The 15,564-nt window shown below is 42.5% G+C and overlaps 1 protein-coding gene across 4 annotated transcripts in view; it reads right to left on the bottom strand.

Moving 5' to 3' along the window:
• Window positions 1-15,244, bottom strand: part of adkb (adenosine kinase b) — a 142,647-nt gene extending 127,403 nt beyond the window's left edge. Inside the window, exons 1-4 of one of the 4 annotated variants that reach the window (XM_053864534.1) lie at window positions 15,085-15,149; window positions 13,316-13,390; window positions 13,190-13,243; window positions 2,770-2,848 (exon numbers count right to left, since the gene is read on the bottom strand). In XM_053864534.1, the coding sequence (XP_053720509.1) occupies window positions 2,770-2,848; window positions 13,190-13,226 (116 nt within the window). In that variant the 5' untranslated portion in view covers window positions 13,227-13,243; window positions 13,316-13,390; window positions 15,085-15,149. Of the gene's footprint in view, window positions 1-2,769; window positions 2,849-13,189; window positions 13,244-13,315; window positions 13,391-13,682; window positions 13,803-15,084 lie in introns of those variants that run through there. The other 3 variants (XM_053864533.1, XM_053864531.1, XM_053864532.1) reach the window with 3 other exon arrangements.
• Window positions 15,245-15,564: the final 320 nt, after the last annotated feature.

Genomic DNA, 15,564 nt, shown 5'->3' with positions numbered 1-15,564 from the left:
GAGGAGTCCTCTGAGCAAACAAAAAGCCAATGCAATGCAAAGTCAGTCAGGGCAGTGAAACATAGTATATCATCGGTATGCATGTACCTACCTACGTGTGTACCAATGCATGCTGCTACCATGCTGCCTCATGTTGTGTTGTGTCCTTCATGTTGGGATGTGTGTTGCTGTCAGTTACTTCTGATCTTTAAAGTCTATTCTCTTGAGTAATCTTGACGTTTCTGTGTCAGATTCATTTTCTTGAAAACCCCCCAATACTTGCAGGTTTCCTCTTGACGCAGATTTAGTGCGATGCATGTGACTGTGCATCACCTGCAACAGAGAGGTAGGGGGTTGAACATGCTTATTCCTTGTAAGCTTTTACCAATGAGACACTGTTTTTGATCTGGAAGAGGAAGTTTAAAAAATAGTGTGACATCATCAACCAAGGGCAGGACCGACATATTTTTCAAACTGTTTTAATTTACAAGGTCCATTTTTGTGGATCTAAATGGTAGTAAAAAGTGCTTTGAAAATGTTAAATTGAAGCGTCATTTAATAATGAAGACGCGCAAAGTCCCAACATTATACTGCAGCATAACGGCATCAGAAGGTGACAAGGTGTCAGAAGGTGTCAAGACTGTTGTTGCTCAGCAGTCAGTGGTTGAAATCATTAACCACGGTAAAATCCCAGACAGTATTTCTGCTTACTTTTAAATAAGTGCGAAACCGTATTTATCATTAACATTATCCACAACTCTGCTGCTGAAACAATGTGTGGCGTATGACAATGGTGTGCCATGACACCAGTGACACAAACCATACAGCAGGCATTTCAAAAGAAAAAAAAAATATCAAAGGCACAACTTTCTTAGAGTGTTAAACAAATCACTAGTTGTCTTAAACAAATCACTGTTATATATCTTCAGTGCATTTAAGTACTTTTTGAACATCTGATCTGACTACAACAATGCCATGATAATGATACCGTGACATGAAATTTGTATATGGTTCTGTCCCTGCTACAGAACAATGTGGAGTATGAATTATCCAACCACCAAAATCATCGTCACTTAAATGATGGCAATGTGTAGAAACTAAACAGGCTCGTAGCCAGACAGGGTACAGGCGTTTGAAGGAATGCTGTTGGTGTTAAGTAGTGTTAAGAAGAAGGGATGATATTTGTACTTCAGTTGACAGAGCCTCGTATTGCACAAACCAAAATGATCCTGACATCACTACTTCATTTTTAATTCCATTCAACGGTGACCAAACATTAAGAGAATTCCTGACTCAGAAATGTATTGACATCCAGAGAGCTTCTTTGACGCCCCACGGTTGCTCCCATTTTGAATGAATTGTAGGCGGTTCAAAAGCACATGAGATCTCTCTAACCCCTGTGGCGTTGTCATCATTCCTCCCAAAGAAGAGCAGAGTCGATTATTTACATGTCGCTATAATTTAACTTTTGCTCCTTCAAGTCTCTTCAATGAAGGGCAAGGCGGGCCCATTTTACCAATCCCTCTTCACTCCGCTTTGATGTTAGCTATCTCGATAAGACCGGATGAGTGCCCGAAAATCCCTGTCGAGTGATTTCACAGGAAGAACAAGTCTTAGTTAATCAATGCCCAGCCTGGATCTGGAGCCCCATGAGTGGTTCGCCTCAAGTCGTCCCAAGTGTTCCGAGTGCACACCAGAGTAATTCATTGCTAACCATCACCGTGGAACCAGCTCTCCCACGTTCGTCCTCATTTAATGGCCTTGTTCACATTTAAACAGATTATAAATCAGGAAGACAGGCAGGGGAACATCACCAAACAGCCTCCAGAAGAGCTCAAGGGAGGAAATAAGAGTACCTAGATTCCACTGCTTGCTCTCCTCTGGGATTAAGAAGGCAGAGTGATGCTGAAGAACAGTGAATGATTTCTGCTTTAACTTAAAAAGGCAGGTGCTTTCAAACAGCCAGATCTATCTTTCACTAACAGATGCACAGAAGGCAAGGAAGACACGCACTGATCCCCGTCTCAACACAAGCATCTGGAGAGGAGACAGGTTCCACCATTGATGAGTTTGCCAAATCAGCGTGCATCCTACACAAAACTACCTTGGCAGCCATGAAGCATGTCTGACGCAACAGTAGTCATTTCCATGGGTCAGCCTGCTGAAAAGAACACTCTGAGATGTGAAGTAGAGAAGGTGGGAACTGTGGGGAATGATAGCTGTTTATCTCCCCAACTTAATTGCTTGTCAAACCCTTCACAGAGGTTACACAGTTTATCTGTTTAAGCGCAATGTGCCGGCATGAGTGAAAGACCATCATAAGACAGGTCCATTAATTATTCTGCTCTGCATGCTGTAGCTCTGCTCCTCAAGGTTGGATCTTATCGTCTCTTTTTAAAAATCAATAACCAGCTTTTTTTCTGTGTTCCAACTCTCTTACAAAGAGAGATGTTTTCATTCAGTGTGTGTAGACGCTCTTTCAAACCTCTGTCTCTGTGTCTCGGTACCAGCCAGGGAGAAACACCAAATGAATAAAACATTCTTGACAGTGATAAAGGAAAAGATGACAAAGAATTGAGCTCATAAAGGCACAGAACATAAATTATGATTTAAGCTCCATCAGGATAATGATCAACATGAATGTTGATTTGCTAGGAATAAATAAAAGTATGCTATACAAATTAAATTTATTTGTCTTTTTTTGTCAGGCATGCAGAGGGTTACCTGTTGGAATGCTTTACTGGCTGACAAACATACATACATTTACATAAAAAACGTTCTGTAATGCACCTGCATGTTGGATAGAGTGGAACATGGGCTAAACCTTGATTGGTAGGGGAGCGTCTGGAAATCCTGGGCATACGCTGCATTGCAAAACATGAAAAAAATGGACGCCCGATTATTCACAGCATGTCCGATTATTGCCTGTATAATGCCCTACTCATCGTGTCATCGCACTGGTTTCCACGAAAAGGGTGCTTCCACCCAGTAATGTTGCCGAATATGATCGAAATTCGCAAATTTCCGACCCTTTTGCAGCCATAACTTGGCCATCGTGGACGCCATATTTGTTTACCATAATCGTGCGGTTATCCACATCTCGTGAGTCGCAACACTCGCGGCATGGAAGCCTGCTGTTATTGATGGGATGTCAGGCGTTGATGACAGGAGGAAACCATAGATAAGATCCACACTTTAAAACAGCTCCCCAGCGCTGTGTAGAGAACTGCACTGTGGAACAATGCAATTTGCTGTACGGCACACAGTGAGTACATCTCTGTTAATGATTCGTATTTGACTCAGATGTTCATTTTTATAAAAACATATTTTTGTACAAATAGATGTCTGCTTCTTTTTTACAAAGCAAGTTGTTAAGTCATTGATATGGTATGTCAGGAGGGGAGTGGGCCAGGGGCGGGGCTATAGGATAGGGCAGGTCTTTGGACGCCCCGTTTCAAAACCCTAGCTAAATGGTCAGCTGTTTGTCACAGGGAGAAACTGTATTTTACAGCCAATTGTAACAAGAGTAAAGTGAAGTGGGAAAAATGTCGACACAACAGCGATCAGGTTCAGCAAGCAACATCATTTACCCAGATTTGTGGCATGACACGACGACGATGACGCCCCAATAAGGACTGTAAAATGACTTGGTCACAACGGCTGAGAAATCGATTCACGACGAGATTGTTGGTCGGCCCGAATGTACAGAGTGCTGTTGAACTCGATGAGAAGCCACTTAAGATTTAGCAGGCATATAATCAGATAAAATCTGGTCACTGATGACGAGTTATGATTATTCCCATCCGAAATGTCACAGGTTTTTGGATTCGCGCTGAAGAGGGTGGCGTTGTTTGTCACACTGTACAGTGTGGAAGTGGGAGAGCGAGTGTGGAGAGTGGGAAGAGGAGTGTGTAAGCAAGGATGGGACTTGAGGAGCTCTCTTGGGGTTTCCGATTTGAAGCCAGTGCACAAAGCCTTTGAGACGTCCTCCTTATCTTGGAGGTTGATACCAGGATCTTGGTGATTCAGAGTTCTCACTGTGAATAATTCCACCAACACCGCCTGCTGAAGGGACCATATGGCCCAGTGTGAACTTTAAAACGCACAGGGAGTGTCACTGCTCACCAGTCAGGCCTCCCTTCTCTGCCACCGACAGGCTGGATGTGGAGACATGATGGTCACAGATAGTACTCTAACTAGCTGGGATATATGTAAGCTGCTTGTCATTGCCTCTTCACTGTGCGAATGCTGGGCATCAAAGACGACTAAATATAGCCCTGAGCATGCTTTCCTCAACTGAACACTCTGTATGTCCTGGCAGAGACGCCCACATTTTAATTATAAAACGCGCTTTAAAAGGGACGAGTTAGAGGGGAAGGAGGGTAGGAAGAGGAGGAGAGGAGGGGGGGACGCCCACACGCTCCAAGACGTGGATCATGTTTGCTGCGCCGCCTTCGACTTGGGCTGTTACCTTCTGGCACCACCTGCTGGCAGCTGCCGTCAACAAGAGGGCGCACCACTGAGGACGAGCGTCAATGATGATTGCATCAGCCATCCCACAGGACAGCACCAAAGCAGACGGATAACTCACCGCACTTACTTATCACTTAAAACCAACCTTTATTTGTTTTCCACTCGCTCACTGTTTGGAGACGGTTTCGATCCACATTCCTCACACTTGAGTAGAACCCGGGTGAAGCGTGACAGATTTATGCAGACGCTCCACTTGGTCAAAATTCAAGCGTATCAATAAAACATGGAGAGCAGCACGGTCAGCGGCAGAACATGTTTCTGATGTCTCAATTACCAGTGGAGTGCCATTAATCTCTGCACTCTCTCTTTGGCTCAGACACTGGCAGGGAGAGGCAGGACTGTGACCTTTGGCTTCAGCTTCACAGGGGAGCCAGATGCTCTGACATGGCCCCATGGAGGTGAGTTTAAGTGCTGTAGTACAGCACAGCCTCTGCAACAGACAGGGGAGCTAACAGAAGTGGCGGGGCGGTGATGCGTCGACACACTCGCTGGAGCGTGAGTGCATCCACTGAAGTGGCACCATGGTGAGCACATGCAGCTTCTGCATGCATGCGTGCATGTGAGTACACACACAGTGAAGAATGTCACTTGGCAGGATGCCTCAACTGGGGGGTTGAGTATTTACAAACTAGAGCCATATTGGACTAAAATCGTACTTTATTGATCTCACGGTGACACTCAGGAAGCGCAGCATTTAGCATGTACTGAGCAAGAGGCTTGGTTGTGTGGCTCGCTGTAAACAGATTGAGCTACACGTCAGCAGCAGGAATGTGTAAGATGTACGCAGACAGCAGGGTGCGTGAGTGGAGAGGCACCTCCACTGATCTCCTGCGTCGTGTGATGATGATGATGTGTGCGTGTGTGTGTGTGTGTGTGTGTGTGATGTGCGTCTCAATCCAGCGTTGATCCCCTGAGTCAGCCCCGTCAGTGATATGAGCCGGCTGCCATTTCTCTCTCGTTGGCTCCACCATGCTGAATGCTAATAACACCCAGCACCAACACCGCATCGCTGAATTATTCATGCGGCAGAGGGTCACACGACATAATGAGGAGTTTACTCTGCTTCTGGATGCGATTGTGACGCTGCTAATCTGCATTTAGCACACAGAAAGAGCGAAAAAGGGGGTAGAGGGGTGGTGTTGAGGCAGGGGAGGGAGGGAGGAGGGGATGAGCTCTGATGATCTTAATTGCTATGAGCAAACAATGTCTGAAAAGAGTCACGCCATGGTCCACAGATGAGAAAGTAAACAATTCATTATCAGTCGACAGTGGGAGTCACAAAGCAAATGTTTGGATGGGACCAATGTTCGGGAGCCAGCTGATCGTTTCCTCCCACTGCCAAAGTGACAATGCACTGAGTGGAAGAATGAGTCAGTCATTTGACACACTCATAACCATTAGCTCTAATATGACGTGGTTAACAGGCCTGGCAGGGTGGGGCTGGCTGCCGCTTCGGGGAAGAGCGTGTGCGAAAGTGCAGGCCTTGTTATCGGAGAATCTAATGTCTATTTGCACACATGATAATCTCCTGCACAAAGAGGAGGCTGTTTTCATGATGCTGACATGTTGTCTTGGAAGGATTTCTACAGGACAGACTGGTGTTGCCCTCTAGTGGCCATTTGGAGGCATACGTCCTTATTACTATCTACAGCTCTATGACTGCAATAGCTGCATCCTACTTTTCTCTTCTTTGTCTGGATACATTGGTTAGGGTGAATCTGAAATACCTAAAAGCAAAGACCTCCACTGAGCATATAAAGGTGTGTCTCTCTTGACCTGGGGAGGTTTTCCGTTTTCTCAAAGCTTGATAACAGAGGCCGGGGTAATAGTCTACTTTTTCCCATCTCACTTTAAGTGCCACATAATTCACGAATATTATTAATAATCAATTACTCCCCAAAAATCCTACCTACCTACAGCACACATTTCCATTTGCAGTCGCGCAGCATTCAAAAGCATGCAAATATCCATCCATCACTAATCAAACATTTTGCAGCAGTAAAACTATGCAAGAAAATTCAAAAACAACTCAACTAGAAGGCACATGTGAAAGAAAATGAAATTGAAGGCAGGCTGGTTTCACAGGAGTTTTAATTACAGCAACTCCAGAGCAGCATTGAGTGGCAAGAGCAACAGAAAGTGCACCTCACCAGAGGAAAGAGCCAGTTTAATCTAGAACTAAAAAATAGCTTTTTAAGTGTGAAAATCATCTAAGCTCTAAATAAAGCTATGAATGTGATCATTAAACTAGAATCTTCCAGCTTCGGCAGCTGCCTCAGATAAACAAATATGATTTTATAGCTGTGTTATCCTCACGGAGCCTCAGACGGCACTGCATGATTAATGATGTGCTTGAGAGGAAACTTGGCTCTCTGGGGTTTTCATTAAGATTCATTTGAGCAAGCTTTTACTAATATTGGATTGCTGAGTGCAGAGCGATGGTCCTGTGGATCACAGAGGAGGAGCATTATGATGTTGTAATTAAAAGCAAGGCTGTGTTGTCTGTAAGCACTCTGGCAAGCAGACTGTCACCATATCAGTGTCTTCAAACAAGGCAGTGTACAAAGACACTTTTTAATAACCCAGCAACCGACTTTCAGTTGTTATGAGTAAACATCGGCAATCATTGTAAACTGATGTTGTGTTTTGTTTTCCTTTCCAGTTGAGTAAACAAATGTGATAGCAGTGCAGTCATATTGACTACACAGAATATTGCATCTACATCAAAGTATTCGATACATCCACATACTGATGGGTATTTTCTGTTTAAGATGTGTGTTTTTTCTTGCCCACTAGAGGGCACTCTGCTGTAAAAAAAAAAATCAGCTCAGAAGTGACTTTTATTTATGCTTGCAGACAACCAATAACTAAACAACTATAAGAATACACACTGGATAGGCAGTTGTAAAATCACCCAGGTGCTAACTGTAGTATTTCATCGTCACACAGAACTATGGAAAGTTCAGCAACTGTCGTATTAATTTGCCATCTGAACTAATGCAACAGTGGAAATGGAGAAGTAATAACATAGTTGTTGAAACCCTGGGCACTCTTCATGAAGATGGTGATGGTTTGGACTGGCAGTGAAGCAGAGTATTCCTCACAACAGGATTATATGAACTCAGCTGAGACTAAATAATTGAATTCAGGCACAACCACAAACGATCTCACTCCCACCAGGGTGACTGAAAATAAGAACGGTGTTTCCCACTGTGGATTTTGATTTACAACCATGCAGGCACAGAGAACATTAGTCCATGAGTTTGTCAGTTACTGCACTCTACACCTACAGTATCAAATTACTGGCCTCCTTACCTTAATAGCTCTTAGTCAGATAAAATATTTGAAATTGAAAAACCACCTTTTTTTTCTAATGCAAAGTGAGTGTGATTACAACTATTCACTGACAATAATCCGTTGATAAATCACCATGGTCTGAGCAAATACTTGCATACATGTACATCGGCTTATCGCAGTTATCTCTTATCTTCTTTGCATGCCTGCTCTCTTTATATGGTTTGATTGAGTCCGCAACACATTTCCAGGAAACAGGATTAATAAAGAATTATCTCACCTTATCTGATACAACACCCCATCTGAAAGATGGTTGTGAAACGTGTCTACACATATACAATGCCCTGAAAATGCATGAGCTCCCTCACTGAGCTTCTATTTTTTGATACACATTTAGACCAGGTCTGGGGGAAAAAAATACAAAAATAAGAAGACCGTATTTAAGAAGAATTGTTCTTCTCTCTGTTCTTTCTGATTCCTCAGATCTTGGTGATCCCCTTAAAAAAGCTAGTGATGTTGGTCAATCGCATTTTTTTTAACGCTGAGCTCAATACAATTGATAGTAACCAGGCTTCATTACATGAGACCCACCCATTCAAGAGGCTGAGGCTCTGATGGAATATGTCTGAGAAAGGCCAAGAGATTCCAAAGAAAAGGACCTCACCCATGGAAAAGTGGCGAACCTTCCCATAAATGGCTGGCCTTCAACAATCACCTCAAGAGAACGGCCATGAATCATGCCAATGATTCATCAAAGATATACCCACAAATACGCTTGCTGGCCTTTTCCCGAGGACTAGGGATTAAAGATAATTCCCTTTTTTTTAAGACTTTTGTTGAAGATTTTGACTATTGATTAGCTATATTTAGGTGATAGGACTGCGGGAAAACGGAGAGTCTGAACAAGCTACATGATAGATAAAAATAAACATGCACAAATCCTGCACTCACAAAGAATGTCATTCGAGGGGAAAGAAAAATCAACAGAATTAGTTCAAGTTGACAATGGTGGTGTCAATTTCACTCAAGTCAAAGGTGCCTTAAATGCAGCCCTTTCTAAACACGAACGTGAACCCAGGTAACGCTAGTCAATAACACTTTATCACAGCTACAGCCTGAATCCAAATCGACATCTCCTGGTGAGGAGGACCAGCGTCAAAAGAAAAACTGAAAAATAATTCAGCACTTCTGGAAATCACCAAGTTTGTTAGACATGTGGAGAGATAGGAACCTAAAGGCTGTGTGGTCACCAACCCTTTCTTCCCCGAACATTTGAAAGTGACCTGGTGTGCCATCAGAAGTCATGATACACAGTTATGATAAATGGTAAGAGCTCTGTCACATTTGCAGGCATGCATGTTGCATACCCACACAGTAACAGGAATTAACCACCATGATCTACTCCAACAATGCGTAGACAGTGATCAGGAGTCTTTGTCTGCCCGCAGGGCAAGAGACAACAGCTGCCTATGGGCGAGGGGCACATAATGCTGATGCTGCGAATGGTGCCACCCAAAGTCATGTGCGTTCTTTTGTTGGTTACAAGCGTGTGTGGCATGTGTGATCCAAAGTACTGTCATTTACACCTGGCATCAAACAATCTCTCAGCAGTGCCACTGCATTTATGAAACAGAAGTCACAATCATGATCCATGATTGAGGTCTGACGGCAAATTCAGCTGAGTGGGAAACTCATCACTTCATTGCTTACAGTAGCAGCATAGTGCCCCCTACACTATCTAACAGACAACAAAACAGTATGACACACATCAGTGGTAGCAGTCATGAAACAAAGCTTTCTACTGCTTGTGACCTTAATGACTGGATGATGCAAGGCCTAGGAGCTGCTGAAGCAATCACAACTAGTATTTTGGCTGCTACTTGAACCTCGAGATCTCAGAATCATCAAAAGAACAACGATCTTCATCTGTGACAACAGCAACCCTCGTCTTCATCACATCATTATCATCCATATCATCCTCATCTGAGAGTGTGTTGACAGAGTATACTGGCCACTAACTTTAAATGCATGTTTAAACTGCATATAGTGGATGATAATGTCTCACATTTATAGCTGTTTTCATGACACTGACACTGCATTCACACCACAGATAGCAGTGAGGGTAAGATAGGTCTGCAGCCACAGCAGCCCTGGGGAAGACCGACTGGCTGCCAACGTCAGTGTGGAGAACCTGCTCAATTTCTTCATCCCATCAACGCTCTTCATCAAACTATTGACCAATTATTCACATGCATTTCCTTCAGTTAGGTTAGACTATATTCGATGTGAGGTTCTTATAATGAAGAAGCATTCTTTGCAGTCCATCTGCCTCCTGGAGTGAATCCCAACAATTAATATCATATTAGCACACATATTGACTTTAAGAAGTAATATTCATAAAAAAAAAAACGTATGGTAATTTTTATAGATAATTTTTAATAGTTTTTTTTCCTCTTTCCTCGAAAAGCTGGTGCCCCCAAATTTTGCAGGGTAGTATCAATAGCCATTTCAGAACTGGTGTTTCGATATTCATTATAACACAGCATTCTCTATTGAAGCCACAGGAGTCACGTTCACAAATCATTTGAGTCCTCTGCTTCATGGTGTTACTACTGAGCAATCACCTCCCTGCAGAGGTTGTTTGTGCTCTAATAATCAAACAAACACACAACATTTGAATGCATCCAAGCTTGGTAATTGCCAAATGATTACAGAACTCAAACAATTCAATTTGTCTTTTAAAAAAATGTATATAAAGCAGTGTAAAATACTTAAAATGGGGTGAAGTATCAAGAATTGTATTTGTTTGATGTTCTTTTTTTAATGCCCATGCTCGCTGCAGGCTACTTGGTGGCCCCAGAGCACCACAGTGGTGACCTCTGCTTTAGACTTTCATTACGCCAGCAGTTGGGCAACAGTGCCACTCCTGTGTCCCCCCCACAGCCCTCACAGTTACAAGACTAAAACAAAATAATAATAATTTGGGAGGCTGTGGCCTTAAGGAAACACAGGTTGTAAATTAGGTCCTGCATGAGGAAAGTGCTATAGGACCTCTACATATTTTGTGTTTTGCCTTCCAATGGCTTTTGAAAATTAAATGTTAAATGGTTAACTATTCAGTGACTCACTTAACTTCCAATAAACAAGACAAGTGGAAAATCTAGGCAGAAAGATTGGTTCAAAATCCATTTATTTGCAGCCGGTGCCCTTTGTCCTCAGTGAGCTCTGTGCCCAACAACACTCTCTCCAACAACGGAACTGCACACCCTTTTTGCTAATTCACCCAAAGCAAGTGTTTCTGTCACATTAACCTTGAATCGACAAAATATCACTGCACTTGACAGGACATACCTCTGCCAGGCAGAGGCAGGTCTTTTAACCCAAAAACCCACATATTGTATCGATACACACTACTGGCAATAGGTTTGGGATATTGCTGTTTACATGAGTACTTTCCCTATTTGACCTGAACAGTAATGAAAGTAAGGGTTCCCTTTGATACTACGAATAATGAATGAGATGAAAGTATTTTCATTAGTTCAATATTAATTACCCCAACAATTTAGACAATAATGAAGGTATTTCCACCATTTGCCACAATGGCTGCTTGACCACGACGTCTCATGATCCTCACAAGCCTCATGATGTTGTTTTAAGGTAATGCGTTCCACCCCTCCATTAAAAAAGCTACACACTTTCCTCTTTCTCTGGGGTCAGTTAGAGCATCTAGTCCCTGCTTCAGCTCTGCGGTGTTTAGGTCAGGGGACCTTGCGAGGCAATCATACTTCCTCAAGTCAAGCTGCGACAATGCTGGTACGATGTGGTACGATCCATGAACAGAAGGTTGGGGGTGTGCTGTGAAATTTGTGATGATATTCATGACATCTCTACGGTAAAACTGTGGTGTGACTGAGACATCTACAGTCACCAAATCTGAGCAGACTGTGGTACCTCCCCCACCAAAGTGAACACCGGAGACCATGTTGACGTCTGCATGTCGCTCACCTTGTCGTCTTCAGCAACACTGGCGACCATTATTGTTATCCCTAACTTATTGCGAGTGTATTTTGTGACATATTCCACTTGCAGTGAGCTCAAATGGACAGCAGAGGGGAGTAGCGCTACAAAGTACAAAGCGGCTGCTCAGCAAGAAAAGAATGACAAAATCTCAAAACGAGGTAAGTCCACGTTTGGTCACCACAGTCACTTGAAACTTGATAGTATGATGAGATTTATTAAGTGACCAAATGCACCTTTCATCTCATTTAAAATGAAAGAGGAATCATCACAACGTTCACAAATCCAAACCAACCAACCGCACCAAAATCAAATCACTTCTAAGTTCAAGTAAGTAGGGTAGGTCCATTTCCAGCTAACACTAATGTTGAAATATGTTAAGCCCAACTCCTTGGCAACTCAACGATCATCCAGCCAATCGAGCAGCAGTGATCAAACTTTTTCATGGTTAATCGCAAATTAATCTGAATGAATCCTCTGATACATTACAAACATTATAAACGTATGACATTACATGGTACATGACTGTGTTAACATATGTAACTTAAAGGAAAACACTGGAATGGCCAATAATGCTTCCCTCATGTAAACATTTGTTCACAACAACAACCCAACATAACAGATACTGTCAAGAACATTCTTTAGAATAACCTCAGAGGCACAACAGCTAGATGCTAAAATCATAACATTGTAAACGCATGCCCTAAAACACAGCAATGATGGAGAACGCACAATGAAAAGATGCTCATGTTTGGATTGAGGTGCAAGTTAGTTGTTTTCTATGAATGTTAATTATATCTTGGAAACAACGGTCATGATGCGTTCCTATAAGACCACTTCAATGCCGCACATGAGCTTATTATTATTATTTTCGTCAGTGATTTCTATATGTCACTTGTGAACTAGAACATGATTCCTCACAAGAGATTCCTCCAAATACATGCAACAAACATGGTTTATTCGGCTCTCCGCATGGATGAACCCTTATAGATTTGCATTAGGATATCTACTGTAATGTAATCTTCGGAACCGCGCCTAATAATATGGGAGCTAATATTCAGAACAAAGGCATAAGGAACTTTAGATTGCTGAGCTTTTCTACATTCCAGTGGTAAAAAAATACCTGAGAATCCCTGAAAATACTTCATGTATATGAGTGAATGGTTAAGTGAAGAAATTTTGGAGTGTCAGCGGTGAGTCCATGAGCTAGTGGCGTGCCCAAGAAATCTGACTATTTTAAGCACAGCTCACAGTGGACTGATGGGAGCATGGTATGAATGACCTGTTCACCCCATATATGGCTGCATGTAAACATCTGCCACGACACAGCTGAAGCATGTGCTACACTAGAGTCATTTTTACTTACAGAGCTTTATGAGTATCTTCAGCAAGGATCTGGTCATTTGGCTTTAGTCCATACCTTTGAGAGCATTAAAAAGAGAGGTAAGGCACCGTATGCATTGCTCTTAAAAAAAGAAAAAAAGTAGCATACTTGTCAAGAAAGTCCTTGTCCACCACGGCTGAAATGTCAAGCAGTGGATTTCCCATTCCGAAAAGTGTGTTTTCACTGGAATAATAAGCACATGGTGACAGGCATTATTTCATCATCTTCTATACCTTGAAAATATGACGAAAAAGTTTATCACAAATCAATGTTAAAAAAGTGAGGTTGGCGGGTAGACTACAACACTGGATGCTTTAACACCAGTTGTCAAAAGCGGATTCTCATTCTACGGCCTTCTTTGATACATATTGTCAAGCTATTTAAATGTTTTAAAGTGAGGCCAGACAAAGTAAAAGGAATCGTTGCTCTAGTCCAACAGAAAACAATGGAAACATATCAAGCCATCAAGGCTTACCTTGGAGCAGGCATCGTGCAAAGGATGTTGTGTTATTGTTGTCAAACAGAATGAGACGTCTAAACTTGTAAAAGCAACGTGCCTTTTCAACACAGGAAGCGGAGCAACGCTTCTAAAAACTATTACTCGAATGATTTCTGACAGACACGAAAAGCGGCCGCAGGGCGCCCATGCCAGTCAGCATGTGTGAAGGGCGTCATTCTCCGACGAGGCGCTCGTAAAAAAACATTCGAGCGAACTTTAGATAACGACTGGGCGGCATAGAAAGTAGCCGGGACTCGGACAGAAGCCGCACACGATTGGCAGACCTTCGACGTAATCAAACGTCAACGATTTCTCACGGAAAACATTTAACCGTTAGAAATGTACAGTCGTTTAAAGTATTCAAAACCTCGTGACAGCAGTGGCATTGAACAAATGAAGTACCGTTGACAATTGTAAAGTGTATGTGTGTGTGTGTGTGTGTGTGTGTGTGTATATATATATATATATATATATATATATATATATATATAGAGAGAGAGAGAGAGAGAGAGAGAGAGAGAGAGAGGATTCCTGCGAGAAAAGAGCCGTATTACATGCTGTACTTCTGTGTGAAATATAGCAAGCATCATACACGTACATATACATAATAAAAAACAAAAAATCTTGTTTGTATTACACTGAATGCTTTTGTCTTCGCAAGTAAATAATGAGGCTTAAAAATGTATTTGCACCACATCATTTCCTCGTTTGTGGAATGTGTTTTACAGTCTATTTGTTGGGGCTGAGCAATGTTGTTAAAATGCAAGTTGAGCAGTCCAATCACCTTTATTTCATCAGCTTTATTTTCACAACATTACACTGGACTGTACCTTTTATCAAGTTAAGATAAAATTAAAATCTAATCTAACATATCATTTACCAATCTTACTATACAAGAAACGCTAGCACATGATTTACCTGTTTCATTTGATAAGAAACACTTGGGACTGGTGTGTTGGAAAAGTGTATGTTCAGAATTATTTGCATTTACTGTCAAATACTAAACAAATACAACATTTTGACGAGGGAACGATCCTGCGATTTTTTTCCTTTTTTTCTATTTAGTTTCTTTTTTCAATACGTTATAATTCTGTTTAGGTTGAGAGACTGCAGTTAGTTTGAGATCATTTGTCATGTCTCCGTAGAGTGCTTTGGCTAGCTGCGTTAGCTATGATGTGACAGCTTTGCGTGGCAGGTAGCGGTAGTTCACGGAGAGACCAGCGGGAGGGAAACGTCCACTAGAGCGAGGACGGGGCGAGCAACCTCCGCCTGACAGTCACCTCTCCACCTGAGACCTGCTTCAGTCTGCGGCTAGCGACCGCGGCTAACTTGGCAGAGCTACATCGATGAACAGCCGCGGTCGCCTCTACATCCTTACCTTAGCGATATTTCTCTCGTTGTTGACATGCTGAAGTGTGGCTGAAACAATCGAGTTCTTCTCACCCTTTCAGTCTGGGTAGGAATGCTGCAGCAGCCTCCTGCTGAAGGAGAGAGAAACTGCTCCACTCTGACGGAGCCTTGCGGGGAATTGGTTAATGGCAGTGAGGTGGCACCCGGTTTTCAGATCAGCTTTTATTTTCCCCTTAAATACTTGCAAAATGTGGGTGTCCGGTGCTTCGCCCGACAGTTCAATATATATTGCAGGCCACACTCCCTTCTTTTGGGGTAGAAACTGAAGCTGAAGTTTGCACAGACGTCATCAGGCACTGTGGTGGCAACCTGTCTGCCACGGTGCCTGATTTGCTGTTCAGTGTTTTGAGTATTTTTTAAGTATTTTTGCTGTGCATTTAACCCATTGGTCAGTCTTTTTAGGGACACTGAATTGATTCAGCGCTTTCTGTTATGGAAAGCTGAATTT

The sequence above is a fragment of the Synchiropus splendidus genome, chromosome 5 (assembly GCF_027744825.2).
Source record: "Synchiropus splendidus isolate RoL2022-P1 chromosome 5, RoL_Sspl_1.0, whole genome shotgun sequence".
Lineage (NCBI taxonomy): Eukaryota > Metazoa > Chordata > Actinopteri > Syngnathiformes > Callionymidae > Synchiropus > Synchiropus splendidus.
This window is presented reverse-complemented; position numbering and strand designations above follow the sequence as displayed.